Genomic DNA, 19318 nt, shown 5'->3' on the forward strand with positions numbered 1-19318 from the left:
ATATCTTTATTTCAAGATTACCCAACGCCGGCGAATGCCTATCAGGTTGATCTCCTATATGAACATGCGCATATGTGTGTGTATGATGTGCCCTAGCTCACTTATAATTATTATTATGTTATACATGTACACGTAGATCACGTCCATGATGCCTTTCCTCTGCGCAGGTCGACCGCACTATTGTTTTTAAGATTAACATCATTTTTACTTCTCCATATGCATTACATACTATGATCATGCTGGCTCAGTGTTGACTCCAAGACCCACGGTCGGACGAGCTGCCCAGGCCTCACTACCACTGCCGTTTCCGTGCTGCCTTCTCGATACATACGTATGTACACTGTATATCATGTGCACATTCACATGTCTGAAGGTTTGTGGTTTTTCAATAAAATAAAATAAAATTATATTCGGCATTATACGACTATCCGAGCATCAGAGCATTATGGAGCATTAGAAAGGAACAAAACGAGGGGCTCCCCGGTAGTACATTGGGTACTGCACTTGCCTGCGACCCGGGAGGTCGCGGGTTCGAGCCCCGCAGCCGCACATCTGACTGCAAAATCCCCACGACGCAGCTCACCAGATCAAGGTGTGGGTCCTCTGCACTCAGTAGAGTCAAGTCGAGCGAGCTGCAACTCCCGGTGCCGAAAGGCGGGCTAATGCACCTACATGGCTACTTCCCCTTGTCTAACCCCCAAGACGAAATGATAGTAACCGACTGGCCGAAATTAAAAAAAAAAAAACGAGCATTATGTGATGTTTGATCGGCATAACGAGTTTCATAGTGGATACTATCGGGAAATCCCAGGTTTTTGGCAACAATCGGCTACAATCATGATCATGAGATGTTGTCTGATGATTGGCTTTTGCCATGAAACTCTGAGTAACAACGAAACAGCTCTATGTAACTTGTTACTGCTTTTGTGTACCTCTTGCGTACTACGCTCCTCCCATTCCGGGCATTTGAGCACTATGCATTGTATCGATTTCATTCTCACCAAAAATAACCTGTATACTTTCTCTCGCCGTGTAAACTTGAAGCTGTTTGTGTTTGTTTGTAGGTGTCTATCTCGTTGCACCAGTCCTCTTTTAAGCACGATATTTACCCCCCCCCCCCCCGCTCTGCATCATGCCGCACAAATGCTGCTACACGCGGTCAAGCTTCAGCTGCTCTGGACCTACCCACAGCTACGTCTCGTTACGGCCTGAATGCTATTTCATTTTTGGCAGCAGACAGATGGAACATGCTTCCACCTGGATGTCGTCAAGCTAAGCCCCTTTCTGCATTTGTCACACGCACCAAGTCATTCCTAGGGTTCCCAGTAAAAAGGCAACGCCTGTTGGGAGTTCCCTAGTAAAATAATAAATTCTACTACTACTACCGGCGCATGACTTTGTGATTGTGTAGACACGTAACACCTTTAGTACTAACGCTACATAACTATTGCTACATAAAAACGTTATGATTCTAGCGATGCGGTCAGGTAAATGTATACAAGCCATTTTGTGAAGCATGCTCAATCGAGGCCGAGGCAGTTCAAGTGACACAAATCCGGAGAAATTATTTACGAGGTTTCTTTTACTTTTAGAATAACGGAGAGCTATGGATCATGGAGGAGACATACGCGAAGTGCATATCAGACAGACGAAGAAGAGTTTTCTAGTTGTGCCAGAGGCTCTGGCGATAGCATCTCTAGCGATACTGAAGTAGACACTGATGCATTGCTAAATTTGGACCAGGATGAAGGAGCGGCTATAAACAGAAAGAGCACGTTCCAAAAGAACTGCCTTTGCCGAGTCCAGCTCAGGAGGCTCGAAAAGAACTAGAATTTCTCATGGACTCAGTACCAAGTCGATTGCTCAGCAGCGCCTGTCTTACTTTCCTGATGAAGCACGTACAGTTAGTGGACGGCCTACAGTCAAATGCTATCAGAAAGGAACAGTATTGTGGCAAGCCATATGTCTACACACCATCTCAAGGAGAAGATGAGAGCACAAGCAAATGATGTAGAGTGGCAAAATAACTTCTGACCACGTGTTTTCAGGATTTCCGCAAATGGGAAGGCTCTCCATCTGAGATCGGATCTCAGGAGCTGGCCCCACGTCTGGTGTTTCAGATGAAGATATTATTCACAGAGTGGACGCAGTGACAGCTTGCCTGCAGGCAGGAATACTATTTGCCAAGATTAACTTCACCCCAACAATGAATGACTACCTGCAATAACGGTTTCATCTCTCACTACATGGATAATTAGGGGAAAGATTTGATACACCGACTATTCTGCCACAACCCTGCATCAAAGTTGGAATGGAGAGCAATCAATGGAGAAGCGATAATGTCTTATAGTGCCAAGAAGTGGTGGAGCTCGTGAGAGATAAGGTGGCAACTTCAGATGCAGATCGACGATATGCATAATTTCCTGGAAGTTTGACAATGTGCAGACTTTCTTCCATTTTTTTCCCAAACCAAGAGCATTATATCCCTTGCTGCAGCATTATAATCAGCATTTTAAGGCAGTTCTTGGAGCATTATGGTTAGCATTATACGAACATTTTCGGAGCATTATCCGCTGGACCCTAGCGCTGGGCAGAACAGTACGAATATAGTTATATAATTTAAATGGTGAACGGTACTATTCGGCCAATAAAATGTAAAGAACTCCTCCTCTCCTCTCCTCCATGCGCTCTCACAGCCGACTCACTACTACCCTCGGTAGCCATTACACACACCAACAGCCATACAAGGAAGGGTTGCAGGTAGATACTGAAATTCCTCCTGACAGCTGTTTCGCCTTTGTGTGCTCTGGATGGCAGTCGCGAGTCAGTCAAGTGTCAAGTACATTGTAGTTCGGCAGGAAGCGCGTGTCCCTCGTAGGAACAACCAACTAACTAACGTTACTTCATCACTAATACCGCTGAAGTCGCAACTATTACTGCCTGTAGTTCGTATTGTTGTCCCCCACGCGGACGTGCGACTAGTTGTTGGAGGTGACCATGGTGACAGCGTTGTGAATAGCTACTGCACTCAGCGTCTGTTTAGCACAACTCCATGGCATGAGCGACGCTAAGTAAGTTATACTCCCTCGAATCTCGTCTCAACTTGAGTTGAGGCTTTTTATTTTTGTTTTCCGCTGTATTCATAAGCTTACAAGTCCTCTTCTTTCCTCAATGTTCACCCTCCTGTCGGCTGCTACTTGCATCGAGAGGCGCACTAGAGGGCAATCATTCTCTTCACCTTCTTTGCCCGCTGCTACCACTAGATATGGCATGTTCTCTATTTCTTATTTTCTTTCCTTGGCGCTGATAGGTGGAATTCTCTGCCTGTCTCGTGTCGTCAAGTTGAGCATCTATCCGTTTTTTGTTCCGCTCTGTAAAGAGCACTTAGGGTTCCCTGTAACAAGACGGCAGCGTCTGTAGGGCCTTCCCTATCAAAATAATACATTCTACTACTACTACTACTACTCTGATCCGACTCACGCTGCTACCTGGGCTGGGCCTCACGAGGTGTTTGTCGCCCTGGAAATGGCGACGCGATTTCCCCGAAACACTGTGTATTGCGCAGGGAGTGGTGCGTTCTTGCTGGTTTGCCGGGGGGGGGGGGGGGGGAATTGCCAAATGGAAGGTGCGACGTGCTCCTCGTGTGCTCCGGATGTTAGTTGTTAGTAGCCCTTTCCCAAAGGTGCTCGCCCTTTTTGGCCCTTTTTGGAAAAGCCCGTTTCTTTCGCCCTTTATTGCGTTTTTGGTGAATATCGCCCTTTTTGAGCTTTTTTAGCTGAAAAGGTGCTAAAATCTGTTTGCTCGTGCATGCGATGACAGTTTCCGAGTGCTCGATGGGCCTTGGAAGTCGGCACGCCGCATTTTTGGGGGCAACAAGTTAGTTGGTGAAGCTTGTACACAATGCTGTAAAAGTGGGTTTTTGAACTTTACTTCCTGTTTTGCCTTTCGTGGACCCATAAATGGAAGAGTGCGTATTCATTTCTCAGCTTGGGCTCATATCTGGCCTGGACATGTATATCATGGCTATGCTTCACAGAAAAAAGAGCACTTTTTGCCTGTTTTCACCGAAAAAAGAGCACTTTTTCAGCATATTTTGAGGGACCCGAAAAGCACTAAATGCGAATTAAAAAAGCACCTTTGGGAAAGGGCTAGTTGTTAGCCAGTCAGGTGTCAAGTTCGGCAGGAAGCGTGTGTTCCACGTTAACGTCGGAACAAAAAAACTTCATATTAAAACTATTACTCAGATGGAGAGCCAAGGTTTAATTTATACAAAAGAGAAAGACCAAGGAACTACAAGTTACGCTATACTGTCCACTAACACCACCAGTTACTAAACAATCAGCTCATGCGATAACATTGCACGACACTGACCGACGGTACTGACGTTCTACAACTAACTGGCTAACAGCTCTAGCACATCTTGGATGCGCACTCCAACAGCCTTCCAACTTGGAAGGTTCTAAGTTATAGAAATAACATAAGGAGGGGAAGGTGAGCGCAACCAAGATAAGCACGAGCTGAAATTCTCAGTTGTGAAGGACGTTGGCGGATGTTCATGCATGTCGATGACGACACTGGCAAGATCATTGGACAATACGGTCAAACCACGATTCCAGAACGCAAAGCAACATTTCACACAACTTGTGTGGCTCAAGAGATGCGAAGATTAATAAAAGGGGAAGCTACGCGAACAAGAATAATGAAAAAACCGAACGCCTCGGTAAAACAGCACTATACTTCGACTATGACAATTTAGATGGACAATAAGCAGCGGTAACAAGCAGCAGTTTCACTCGACGATCGTTTCGCCGTATAGATCAAGACGGCTCATCAGGTGTGCAGGAATGGACTCCGATGGAGAGCCAAGGTTTAATTTATACAAAAGAGAAAGACCAAGGAATTACAAGTTACGCTATACTGTCCACTATACTGTCCACTGTTAGCCAGTTAGTTGTAGAACGTCAGTACCGTCGGTCAGTGTCGTGCAATTATGTTATCGCATGAGCTGATTGTTTAGTTACTGGTGGTGTTAGTGGACAGTATAGCGTAACTTGTAGTTCCTTGGTCTTTCTCTTTTGTATAAAATAAACTATTACATTATTTTTTACATATTTTATATTAAAGACTAATCTGCATTTGTCCTTCGGTTCAACTATTAGAACTAATTGCTTTTATGATGCTAGAAAACGTATTTCAAAGTACATCGTCACCAAAGCAAGTGGTCTCTTTGCTGCAAATTTCATATTCCCAACCAAATTCAGCATATATGGCATGAGGAATGATGATGTTTTTTAATTTTTTTGTTTCCCACCTTCCAACCCGGCAAATATTTAGATTTTGATTAAAAACCATTCAAAGCCTCTCAAATATTTTGTAATACTTGAAGTATAAATATGAGGAATGATGATGATGATAATGATGATGGCTACTGGCGGAAAATTTGGTTCAGAGTATTGAATTTGCAGCAAAGAGACCACTTGCTTTGGCGATGATGTACATGTCATGTACCGGTACATGTAGGGTTTCTGTGTTGTATTTCTATTTCATTTTTGTCCGTCCGTCCGTCCGTCTGTCTGTCTGTCTGTCTGTCTGTCTGTCTGTCTCTTTCATTCGGAAAGAACCCCAAGCCACTCCTGAAGCTGAAGAGCCTTGGTGACAACACCGGACTGCAAATACTGAATAGGGAATGCTGAGAAGGGGAATCAACTGCTGGTCGAAAGTCCCTCCCGAAAGCACTCTCGGAGAGGAGTAACCTCAAACAATACGGTGAAATCTATAACCTCTTGCACATAACGGAATGAGAACATGTGTAAGTGTGAAGAAACCGAAAATGATACGACAACAGACTGCCAAGGGACTTACTGAGCATGAGGTGAGTCTTCTTAGTGTGAATGAAAACAGCCTCTAGAGCATTCAATAAATCTATCACTACAGGGTACGTACAGTTGACAACATCGAAAAACAATCATTGCTCTTGCTTGGTTTCTTCACGCTTGTAAGTTGTACGTTCTGTCTTTCCTTTACTAGTAATATCATAGTAGTGTGTGTATGTGTGTATAAAGTTAAAAGCATCGTTTCACCGTGTTGTTTCTTGCTACTCTTCTTCGCGCTGTTGTTATCTTATCACGAGATAATGGTAGCGACTTCGACGATAATTTCATGGGTAGCTTCCCACACCGGAGCTCGCACTTTCCCACCACCTTGACTCGACACCTGATTGATTCGCGACTGTTATCTAGAGCACATGAAACGTTCATAGCACCTTCGACTCGGCAAATCTGCAGAAAATCAAGTCGGCGGGAAAGCGCAAGCCAGCTCTGGTCTGGGGAGCAACCAACTAACACTTTCCTATAAAATTATCGCCAAAGTCGCTACCAGTGTACCACTAGCTCGTACTGTTGTTGACTTTGATGAGTGAGTGTTGTGCCCAGCGCGGGTTTGCGACTAGCTGGCTTGGAGCTGACAGCGGTGCGAATGACCAAGGGCAAGGGTCCCCAACGCCTGGTCTACCTAACTACTAACAATGACCGACACTGACTCCTGCATGCTGCTAACGGGTGTTCACGAAGTGTTTGTCGCGCTGGAAACGGAGCGTCTCTGTGAGTTCGTGTCCCTGGTGATGGTTTGGCATGGAGAGCACTAAGTGATGCTATCTTCCTTACTACCGTAGCCTACTCAAGCTCAACTGATGAGGAGTGAATTCCCCGAACAACCGAGTATTGAGCAGGCGGTGGTGCTTTCCTGCAGGTTTGCGGAGTGGAATGTTCCGTCGACTTCTTTGCTCTGGGTGGCAGTCGCGAGTCAGTCGACTCAAGTGTCAAGTCAAGTCCGTGGAAAAGTGCGAGTTCCAGTGGCAGTGTGGGGAGCAATCAATTTTCCTGTTATTTCATCACTACTGTTTAAAATACTAATTCATTATTATTATTATTATTATTATTACGCACACACACATGGCCAAGGCCAATCAAGGAGGAGGTGAGGGCGATTATAGCCAGCCATGGCAAAAAAAGAAGAAAAGAAAGAAAAAAAAGAAGAAGATTGTGCTTGGTCAAGTTCAGTTTGCCTGTGTTCCACGTGATCAGGAGGTGATCAGGAGGCAAGGAAAGTACTACTTTTGTAGCGGAAGAGCTTTGAAGATGTTGATTGTGAGGAGCCCAGAGCTTGGTAAGTAATTCCTGAGTTCAACTCATAGCATCTGGTCTCCGTGAAACTAAAATGCATTGCTCTTAGACATTATTGAAACCAAGGGACAACACATGCTGCTGAGGCTCAGCAAAGAGGGCACGAAAACCAGGCTTGCGGGATGTGAGCTTCCAGCGTAGCAAGAGCGTTGGAGAACTCGCCCATGACTGCATGTCTACATAGGGGTTTATGCTCGGAAGGCTGCCGATTGTGACATCAACTCGCTCAAAGACCTCACAAGATTTGGACTTTCCGGAAACTATCAATTACGCCCTGGACAGTCACACTGGCAAACCACTGAGGGAAAGAGAAACTCAGTTGACCGGTATTTAATACTTGAAAAAAAGAGCACCGCGCCGTAACAGTATCCTACCTAAGTCTTCGTAATAATTATTGCACCATAAAAGGCAACTAAATTCGTAACTTGAAAGGCAGTAGATGTTTATGCTGTATACAAATACTCAATGTGCCAAGTGTATTCTGTCATTGAAACTTTACTTTCTGAAAACAGTGGGACCAAATAGAGCAGTTGAAACACAGAACACTCCAAAAAATGGTCCGGAACACTGAGGAACATCGAGGAGCATTGCCTATGCATTTAGGACGATTCGTGTTAACCAAACCACTCTACTCCTGCTACATCAGATACATAGTGCAAGCATAGGCTGCTATCCTTATAATACATATAGACCAGGAACAGTGTTATCTCAAGAGGATCTGTGGAGTTTGATCAGCAATGGTAAGGCCAAGACCGAGTGAAATTGAGAATTGGGAATACTGTGCTGGGGGACACTGAATGACATGTACCGATAACACAGAGCCCTACACACATACCGAGAGGCGTGTGTGTACGGCGCATATGTGTACATTGTAGGGCTCCCTGAGCTACCCTAGCAGCAGCAGCAGCCACCGCCCTTGTTGCTTGTTCGCGCCATATAACATGCCGTGAGCATCTCGATCAACGACACAAGGGCGATGACGGCACCGACGATGTAGATGACAGTGAAAACTTCGGAAGAGATGTCGCCCACCACACTGGAACAGCCGCGCGTGTACATCTGTGCTACGTTTCTGTTGCACAGGGCGTCTTCGGGTCGAAAGCAGCAAGACGTTGGTGCAAGGTCCATGGGGTTGGCAGTGGCCCAGCTCGTGCCCAGCGTCTTCCAGGACTCGAATCCAGTGCTACCACAGCACTTCTGACTCTGCTGTGTCGTGTCGACATATGCACGCACTGCGCTGTCCGCCACGTCTCCGATCACCGCACCACCAACGTTCCCATAGGCATGCATATTGACCTCGAAGGCCGTCTCGACGCCGTTATGCAGCTTGTTCCTGAAGACCGCCAGTAGTATAACGGCGGCAGTGAACATCAGCGTGATGAGAAGAGCGAAGAAGGCCAGGACATCTTGGCAGCACTGATTATGGTGTCGCCTGCCCATGGCGCAGCAGCCAACGAAGCCAGCGATAAGCATGGCCCCGAAGGCCGCAGTCACAATACCCATAGCAATAACCACATGATTAAAGGTCTCCTGACTGTTGGACAACTCGAAGAGCTGCTTGATCTCAGTTGTGGTTTGCCAGATGTAGATAAAAACGCCAGATGCTATGCCACCAGCAAGGCCCACCAGCACATAGGCGATGCTGAGAATGATGAAGAAGGCACGCAGGCACGACAAAGCGCAGGCCATTTTGTCACGCCAACAACACGAAACACCCTCGAAATACTAGTACTAGTACTACGGCACTAAGTTGTTAGGACTAGTCTGATGAGTGCGCGCGGCACTGGGAGAAGCCACAAGTACAATGTTCAAACGAATCTGAAGTTTAGGGACTCTATACTGATTCGATGAAGGTCTCAACTAAACTTTTAATACACCACACCTGTACATGTGAAACTATACATGTAGCTATGATTCTACTATAGAGCTATGATTCTACACTGCAAAGACATCTACCAGAAACAGAAGGTAGCCGGGATGAAGTCCTGCGTATAGCTATGGTGTTGCAGTCTGCTGGCGATTTCCCAAGGCAGACGTCTCCAAATGGCCACCTCAAGAACTAGCTCCCTGCATCTATTCGCGAGCTCACACCGACGTTGCATATGGAGTAAGTACCAGAAGAGAAAGAAGCATACCTTTGACACCGGCGAAATAGGCCCTAGTAGAGTGTACACTACGAGTAGCTTGCTACACGCTACCCGCGCAATAAGAATGTGAACAGCCCATCAAGAAGGCTTCAGCTGACACTCAAACTCGTACTCATACTCATAGTCATAATAAGTCAGGGTATGTCGTTGCATGGCTGATTCCATTTTGGGTTGGGTTCATCTGCGCTATCCGTAGACCGTCGTAGATCAACGACGTTCCTGGGTAACCAACGGGTTACTCCATGTATGATGTAGTACTACCGCCACCCGCCACTAAACGGTGGTGATTTGATAATATTGGTGCTGGCCTCAATGACCTTGGACCGAACGAGCTCGAGCTGGTTTAGAACGTTACGTACTTGGATACTAAGCTGTATTGTGACATTGCCGAAGGAAGTGGAGCGTGAAGAAAGCCGGGGAAAGCCTCGCGTGGAAGCTGCTGTTCAATGCCATGTCGTCCCCACCACAGATACCCAATGCCAATGGGCGCGCACAAGTGGATCTACGGTGTACAATACATACAATCATGCACATAGGAAGATATCGAGACAAGTGTAAGACCCTCAGGTAGATATGTACATGTACATGTACGTGTGTACGTGTGTACAATACATGCTCAATGATCGCAGTGTACTGTACAATAATGTCGTTATCGCCACTGAGTCACTGACAGGCATGCCATCCTCCTCGTAACCTCCAGCAAAAGACAGCACATAATTATGACACTGAGATGAGTCATATAAACTCGATACCTTATATTAAATTATGATACATGCATGAGTGAGATATGACAATAACAGGGTGAAGCTGTCCCACCATCCCCCTCCTCATACATGTACGCGTGTGGCTGGGAATGCCCGCGTAACAACACAACACTTTACGCCGAAATTACGGCCAATCATGTCACTAATGACTAGTGGGGCCGAACCATTTCGGTGTCAGTTAATCCGAGCCTCAGGTCAGGAGGTGCTCATTGGATCTAAACTAATACTGTCCGGTCCCGGGCGCACGCTCTTTGTTACATTGTTTGTACATGTACCTGTTACATGTAGCTGCAAAGTAACTAATGATTTCTTCATGTACAATCAGGGGGGGGGGGGGGGGGGACAATAGGGTGACAATCTGGTACTAGTAAGTAGTTTGCATAATGCGTCCAACAGGGACGAACTTACAAGACTGTATCTATGCACATAGATTTATTTTATTTTTATTTATTTCTGCACCTCATGGCATGTCAAGACAGCCAATTGAATTGAGGAGAGGGTGAGACCAACCACGGAAGAAGAGAAAAAAAGAAAATGAAGAGCACGTACACAAAATGAAGAGCACGTACACAAAGTGGGAAGGGATTAGCAACTTACAAAGCAATGGGATGCTCAGCGAGCTATGCAGCGGAAGTGGTGACTGTGACTTTGTTTACAGGGAGATACTGAAGTGCTGTCTGACGACTGACGAGGGTACGGAATTTGGGCATATCTGGAGCTTGTCTAACACTGGGAGGCAGTTGGAGCCACGTGGAGTAGGAGGAAAAGAAAGGGGAATTTACGAATAGGGTAGACCTACATGTAGCTAGGGGGAGACGAACGCAGCTTCGGGTGGTGCCACCTGACTGAAACCAATTAAGGGACTGTAAATGAGCAGGGTGCTGGTCAAGAAAAATTAAATGTGCCAGGGTGCACTTGGAAGCATCAAGGTAATGTTGCAGAGTGGTAGTGGATGCAGCAGCATACAAGTCTAGATTTGAGATATCACGATCTGTACGAAATATGATGCGCAGTATACGGCGATGGAGAACTTCTAATTTACCTATGTGGGTTTTGTTAATGGTGGACCAGGCAGGGAAGCCGTACGTGAAGAGGGGAAGAATGTATGATTTATAAAAATTAATCCGGCAATTTTGGGGCAAATGGGACAAGTGACTTGACATTACGCCGACAGATCGGCATACTTTGGACGACACATGATCAGCATGGTGAGACCAGGAGAGGGCGGAATCTATGACAATGCCAAGGTGTTTATGGTGGGGCGCTACGGAGATAGGGTGACCGGGATCATCGGGAAAGTGGAAGATGGGCACTGGATCTGTGGGAGGGGGAAAAAGGAGGAGCTCGGTTTTGGTCACATTTGGCTTAAGGTACCAAGTGCTCATCCAGTGAACAATGTCGTTGATACAGGTCTGAACTTTGGGGTACAGGGTGGCATGAGATGGGGAGGACGCAAGGACAGTGGTATCATCTGCAAACAAAGAAGTATTGGGAATTGAATAGGGGAGGTCATTAACGTATGTGAGGAAGAGCAGGGGACCTAAAATGGAGCCCTGGGGCACTCCGGATGTCACAGACTCGGGGTCAGATAAGGTTCCATTTACTGTGACGCACTGATTTCGGTCCAAGAGGTAGCTAGTTATCCAGGCGAGTAGGGAGCCGGAGACACCATGGGCACGAAGTTTGGCGATCAGGCCCTTGTGCCACACGGTGTCGAAGGCCTTGGAGAGGTCGAAGAAACAGATGCAGGAGACCTGCCGCTGGTCTCTTAGGGAGCAGAGGTCTTGGATTATTCGGGACAATTGCAGGGATGTGTTGTCCTTACGACGGAAGCCAGATTGTGCGGGGTGAAGAAGAGGGGAGATTATGGTCGTACAAGCGGTCGTACACTATTCTCTCTAGCAGTTTGGAGACGCAGGACAGGAGGGAGATTGGTCGGTAATTAGACGGGTTGTTCTTGTCGCCTTTATTTTTGTACACTGGAATGACAGTGGCTGACTTCCATCGTGACGGGAATGTGCCGGAGGAGAGGGAAAGGTTAAAAAGAATGGAGAATGGGCGGGCAATTGAGTAGCTCAGTTTCCTGAGGATCTCATTGGTGATCCTATCAGCTCCGGGGATTTGTTCAGAGGCAGTCTTGCAATATACTTGTGAACAGTCGATGAGGTGATGATCAGGGAGTGCAATGTAGTTGCTGGCGGAGGTAGGGAGGAAATAGTGGGAATAGGAGCATCGGGGTCAACCTGTAAGCCAGCACTGACGAAGTGGCGGTTCAATAAGTTACCAATGGATGCGGGAGAGGTGCTTGTTCGACCATTGGGGCCCACCATCTTCGAAGGTATGACCCGGGCGCTGGTAGGATTTCGCAGTTGACGAATGAGCACAGGGAGGGATGGGAGGCGAGGGTTTGTGGGAGATATCGTGGCACGGAGGTTGCGGATGTAGCAGCGATGGCAGGATCTGGAAAGGCATTTTACATAGTTACGTTGGTGTTTGTATTTCTTGAAATTTGTAGGGGATGGGTATTTCCGGTAGGTGCTGTAGAGATCGCTCTTGACTTTAATAGCTGCTTTCAGTGATGGAGTCATCCAGGGGCAGGGTTTGTGGCGTGATTTCCGACGAGGAGGTGAGGATCTTCCTATATATAGGTCCAAGGCACCTTCAAGGATGTCAGTGAATGCGGAGACAGCCGTGTCGATGCAGTGGGAGGCAAGGACCTGAGACCAGGGTACATCTGCGAGAAAAACATTCATGGCATTCCACATGTTATCCGTGGCACTCAGGACATTGTATTTTTGTGTAGATGGTGGGCTACGGCAGGTGCTGGCTGCTGTGGGGGAAGACTTTGAGGAGGAGAACTCAGCCAGCAGGACGGCATGGTCTGATGCGCCAAGAGGAGCCAGGTGTTGAATGTGGTTGAGTTGGTTAGGGATGTTGCTCGCGATAAGGTCTAGACAGCTGCCAAGTCCATTCGAGCGGAGGTGGGTGGGAAAGGTTACCGATTGGGTCAAATTATAGCATGAGAAGAGGTTGTCAAGACTCAGACCCTGTGCATCCGTTTGGTCAGTTGAGCACCAGCCGGAATACCTACAGTTGAAGTCGCCTGATATCACAATGGCTTCGGGCTTCCTTTGAGTTGATTGCAGATTTACGTCGCAATCGAGCCATGTCGTCACAGTCTACAGGGTCTACCCTCGTTAGCAAAATTCAGATTCGACTCTATGATCGGGGCACGGCAGACAACCCAGGTGGAGGGGGGGGGGGGGGTCAACAGTTTTGTCCTACTGAACTCTGAAGTAGAAATGAGTATTGTCTACTATCAGGACTTGCACTTTTTGGACCCCTATACAACCCATGTACAAGACAACATGAAACATCGATCGAGCTAAGCTAACGCTAGCTAGGAAGAAGTAAATCCAGAAAGATCATTAACACATTTATGTCAAGTTAGTTGGTGGCAGGGCACATTGAGCCATCCGACTAAATTCGTAGTCCATGGCCATTTGTTTGGTCTTGTCATGGGGGAATGAAGCCTGTGGGACAGTTGAAGGTGACTTTGCACCGCATGTCTGCTATCCGGACATGTATGTACGGCTACTATACAATGTCATATCTCATCAGGGGAATTTGGATCGTTGTAATACTATACTGATGAGGGTTTTCTTATTGAACCCATGTCTACGAACGAGCGTAGACATCATTATCCTCAGCGACACAGTCCAAAAGCAGGGTATTTACTCCGTGGTACAAAGGGTCTGGCTGATACCAGTTTCATGAGTACAAGCCGATGTTTTCATGCCAGCAGTGGGAACATTCTCGAAGCACACCCGGATCTTTCCACCAGTACATGAATGCATAGGCGGTTCATGTGCTCTGAACCCTAGCAATGACAGTTGTGAGTCAATCGACTCGATGTTTATTACAATACGTTTTACACAGGAACGGATTGGACCAGAATCATACATTTTCAGGCGGGCACAGTGGGTTGGTCTGAAGACCATGATTGAGAAATGAGAGGTACCAGGATCAAGTCCTGCTGGAATTGGGTAGGGTTTATCAATCGTGCTGTGACCCACGTAGTGGGAATGTTGGGAATCTATGGCCAGGCACAAGAGTAACATGGATGTGGTAAAATGGGATTTCGGCCTTTGGCCTTTAGTTTGTTTTAAATTAAACTCAGATTCATGCGATCAGATTTCAATGAGCAGTACTGTGTACATGTACACATCCTGGGAGCATCCGTGACGCACTACCACAAGTAGTATAAAAGCAATGCAATGTAGAACAGAGTAAAGTGTCAAGTCAAGTCGGCGGAATAGTGCGAGCTCCAGTGCGGGAGCAAACCCATTCCTAGAACACATTAATGTACACATTAGCTCGGAATACTGGGAACTAATACTTGACTCTCCCTACAATATTGCATGATTCTTGCAGTTGGAGAAACTGCTATGAAGTTTCGAACACAGTCTTGAAACACGATACATGATGAATTGCTGCTATTATTATGTGAACTCTCATTACTGCGGTATTACCTTCCACATAGTCATTAGTCTAGCATGGCGTCATATACATTTGTCTCAATTCAGTGTTTTCCGAAGAATATATAAAAAAAAAAAAATACTTGGGTAACTCTGCCAGTGAATATCCTCGTCAGAAGTTTGAAATTTCTTTCAGAATCATAAAATCGGATGTCATAAGACAGTCATAACGGAATTGTTCATGAACACACACACACACACACACACACACACACACACACACACACACACACACACACACACACACACACACACACACACACACACACACACACACACACATACACACACGCGTGAAACTGGGTGGGATCTGTCCCCTAAGGTCACTCACTTCAGTCCACTAGTACACAGTGCGTCGGTGGAGCCTTGTGGTGATGTTCTCGCAAACGTAGCTTTCTCATCACACTGAGATGAATCTTGAGATATGGTGTCCTTCTTGACGTCAATACCGCTCAAGTACATGCAGTGGTTGCTTGTATCCGTCACTGAATTTGTAATGGCTAAGTTTGGTACTTCCTCCGTCTGCGCCGGAAGTGAAATACGGGATATTTGCTTCTCATTGGGCTTACGTAGGTGTGGCTGTCGGATCATTAACACCAGCCGTGGCAGATACAGGCAAGTCCATACGGCCCAGAGCAGAGCCTCAAGAAACAGAGCGGCAATAAACGACCGCAGCTGCTTGCCCGTGATGAAGTATGCCGGTGCCAGACCAAGCCAAACCACTGATGCCGTCAGTGAGGCGATGTAGAGTAGATGTGACTGGTTGTAGTTATCCGGCAGATTGCGTGTGAGAAACGCCAGTGTGATACAGGCCAAGAGCAGGGTGAAGAGGTAGGCACTGAGTACACCGGACCACACATTATTCACTGCGCAGATCTGAACAATCCTATCCAGCTCATAGTGTGTCTCAACATACTCCGGTATTGAGGTCACATAGATGCAGACCAGAAGGATATCTAGCAGCACCAGGAACCCGATGAACACAATCTGCGTGGGTGTACCGACCAGCAGCTTGGTGAGCAGCTTGCCCTTGCTCAGCACCGTCATGGATTTGAAGATGGTGTTTATGCGGTTGGTCTTGACAAGGACACTGGCTGTGACCAGTATCTTGATGGGCTCGGGAAGGACGATGTGTGCAATGCACGCCGCGTTGGTTATGGGTCCGGCTGTTATGACAAAGAATGCCGAGACGTGCCCAGCCAGCATGGCGGACAAGGCAATGTTTGACAGGGTCAAGTCGCAGGCACGTACCAACACGGCTCGGGGATACCAGTTGAAATAGATCAATGTCAGCACAGTGCAAACAAATCCTACGGCTGCAAAAACGGCAATAACGATATACTGGACACTGCTGTAGGATAAGGGCTTAACTTCCAAGCCCACGCAGTGTGTGCTGTTGGAACGGAACCCAAGACCGCATGGTTTGCACACTGCGGCATTTGACATGTTGCTGAATGTCCCTGCATTGCAGTCTTCGCAGGTCCAGCAACATTGCACGTTGCGTAGAGCCTCGTCAAACATGCGTCGCTGGCCCGGTTGACATGCATCACTGCACACCGATTTTGGGAGAGGAGGTTCACTGCCCGCACCGGACTGCCTTGCAAACATGCTGAATACTCCATGCTCCTTCAGGTCGACCTGCTGATCGGCATGCCATTGAACGCCACTGCTTGCATCCCACGTGCCCACACTCTGCACATCGGGTCTACCTCCTTGTGCGGTTTGGACGTTCTGCACGTAGTACGCTGGCATTGGGCTCTGAGAGCCTCCGAACACTTTACACCGTGCAGTGAAGCCTTGGCAGGGCAGCTCCAACTGTTGCATCGTTTGCCGTATCATATCGATGCTGGGATAAGACACATCGGCAGAGTTGGATGACATGTTCACCGCCAGCTGTTCAGCAAGGGTATCAACCACTGAGGCCAAGGATATCAGACCGAGGAAAACCGACTCAGCTATAACCATAGAGCTGGGCAGGTGAAGCCTGGCTATGTCCGCTGGTGAACAAGGTGCGCGGTGTGCATGTTTAGCCTGGAGAACAGGGCAAGTTTGCGTCACACTGTCTGATTGTGGACTCTGGACAACAATAGCACATTCCAGTTGATCTTCAATATAGATCTTGAGCCATGGGTTCCTATTACTGGCTGCTAAGAGGTAGTTGGGATCCTGGAATGACCTCCTCAGTTGCGCAACGGCTGTGTGCACTGCACTTGAAGCGACGGTGCGTGGTGCTAGGCCCAATATAGGGATGCTGGCCATGTAAGAGTTGGTAGGGAATGAAAGGCGATTCACCCAGTCATCACTGCCAATGAATATTTTTCCAGTAACATTCAACTCTTGGCACAGCTCCAAGAAGCGGCGCGCTTGCTGCTTGGATGCGAAGAGGATGACCACTCGAGCGCGCTGCTCCTGCTTCAGTAATCGGATATCGTCACGCAGCTGATCTTCACCAAACGTTGTCTCCACGCTAAATCGTTGTGCCATGGCCAGACAGAATGTTCCACGACGTCTGGACTCCGAGTGGATGAGCTCAAACCCATTGCCACTGTACACATCATCATTGCCGGCGAAGAGGCTGACATAGCGCCAACCAAACTCCTCCACAAGATCAGCAATGGCCGTGGCCTGGTGTTCATTGGATGGAACACTACGGAATAGATACGGAAAGTTGTCCACCTGGTCAAAAAGAGTTCCACTGGCCCAGTGAGAAACATGCATGATTTCGTAAGCTGTGAGCAGTGACGTCACAGCATTGGTATCCGAGCTTGTCAGTGGCCCGATCATGGAAAACAGCGGTAAAGTACCGAACAGGACTTCTGCAGCACTAGTCACACACTCAGTCGCTACAGACTCTTGACCAAGTGCCAGAAAGGTCTGGAGAGTACGGTTACGGAACAGCAAGCCCTCCACCGCCACTGCCTGTGCCACGTTGACGGCCAACAAGTTTGAGTTGCATGTGTCGCTGGCAAGCGAGCCCAAGGTAATGCTGGGCAGGCTGCCCATAGCACTGGCTGAAGATGACTGCTGCTGTTGCTGCTGCTGCTGCTGCTGTTGACTGGACTCTAGTAGTGCCAGCATGAAAAAGTAAGCCTCGCTCTGCTGCACCGCATCCCAACCAGAGAATCCGTCGCAGGTGTCCGTGGACAAGGAATACGTGTCGTGCATGTTGAACATAGCCCCGAGTCGCACCCCTCTGTCTGTTGGCGTGACGACATTCTTCACGATGCAGTGCCGGCGAATGTCCACAATTGCATTCACTCCGTAAATGGCTGTCTCCAGGAAGTTGTTCAGGTCAACTGAGGAGGAAGGCTGCTGCTGAGCCACAGGAAGTAACATGTCAAAATCTGTCAGGAGGAGGAGAAAAAGTAGAATCCTCGCTGGCTTATTGAAGCCTTCCATCCTTACATCAAATAATTCAAACGGTTCGGACTTAGTCAATCAGTGTTCGCCTGATCGTAGATTTGAGCAACTAACCGATGACCGTCACAATCAGCGGCTTGCTTGTTCTTTCTAGCTTCAAACGGCTAAGTGCTTGTGCACGCTCCGCCAACGTTACTGCTATAGCTTACTCTGCTCCTCGCATTTTATCTGAGACGCTGACATGGAAGAAATGTCTACATATACTACAATGTCTACCTTTCCGCCAATTACGGAGCTCATGAGCAATAGCTAAAAGTAAAACCCCGTTATTCTACCCACTGTTTGAGCTCATGACATGAATGATTGAAAGCAACCATAACTGGCCTAGGCTGTCATCGCACTAGTTGAAAGGTATACATGGGAGTTGCGCTCAAAGGTGCTTGAAAGGCCCTTACAAGCTAGCGCTCTGCAAAAGGGCAAAGGGAAATCTTGGACTTATAAAAATCCGCCGTGCAAAATAGGCTTGAATGCAAAAAGTCGTACAATAGTGTTCCGTTTCAGCTGAAACCATTCATACCACTTGTTTTCTAAAGTCGCGTCATTCATCGCTTAGTTACATTCACAAGAAAGTCTTATCCAAGTGATTTTCAAGTATGATGCACATACAGCCTCAGCCTTCCAGAGGATTGAGCAATACCTTTTCTTCCACCTAAAGTCCTTTGTTGCAACTTTCCCGCATACTACAATCAGTACGCTACATGCATGTGTGTTTACGTGTGGCTAAGTAGTTAGCGATCCCCTGCCTCTTGTGTACAGCAATAGGTCATTGAATAGAAAATGCAATTACAGCCGGTCATAGCAATTGTGGATTTCGATGCTTCATTTCCTATGTCCCCCACAAGGCTTGGACGCCACGTCGATCTTCATCTGTTTCGCAACAGGCTCATGGCTACATGTACTGAGTACATGATTCGAGTGTAGTCATGAACCTCTTACAATCATGTACATGTAACTGCAAGATGCCCGCACAGCATGGCCATCGCACTTCCATACTACGTAGACGAGTGTAGACGGTCTTATGGGAACGGCACCGTCGCCCTGGCAAGCACTTGTGGTTCACCATGTTCACTGGCCATCTACAACGAGCACGATGGCAACAGCAGAAGCTCCACAAACTGCATCAGTACGGAAAGTTTCGGAAACCTAATCTGTGATTGCAAGAGCAAAGAGACAGCTACATGCCACAGCAACCACATGTACGCTCTGGTGCTGCAAGAGCAAACACAAATAGGCCGACGGCTCAGCTCTCGAACAGATACAGGTCAGTA

At 47.4% G+C, this 19318-nt stretch overlaps 2 protein-coding genes across 2 annotated transcripts; both read right to left on the minus strand.

Moving 5' to 3' along the window:
- Positions 1-7496: 7496 nt before the first annotated feature.
- Positions 7497-9338, minus strand: LOC135805829 (tetraspanin-36-like). The gene has a single exon (XM_065319942.1). The coding sequence runs from the start codon at positions 8868-8870 to the stop codon at positions 8073-8075; it is 798 nt and encodes a 265-aa protein (XP_065176014.1). The 5' UTR covers positions 8871-9338; the 3' UTR covers positions 7497-8072.
- Positions 9339-14221: 4883 nt separating this feature from the next.
- On the minus strand, positions 14222-18310 carry LOC135805830 (metabotropic glutamate receptor 6-like). Its single transcript, XM_065319943.1, has one exon. The coding sequence runs from the start codon at positions 18027-18029 to the stop codon at positions 14958-14960; it is 3072 nt and encodes a 1023-aa protein (XP_065176015.1). The 5' UTR covers positions 18030-18310; the 3' UTR covers positions 14222-14957.
- Positions 18311-19318: the final 1008 nt, after the last annotated feature.

Source organism: Sycon ciliatum, chromosome 1 (genome assembly GCF_964019385.1).
Source record: "Sycon ciliatum chromosome 1, ocSycCili1.1, whole genome shotgun sequence".
NCBI classification, from domain to species: Eukaryota; Metazoa; Porifera; class Calcarea; order Leucosolenida; family Sycettidae; genus Sycon; species Sycon ciliatum.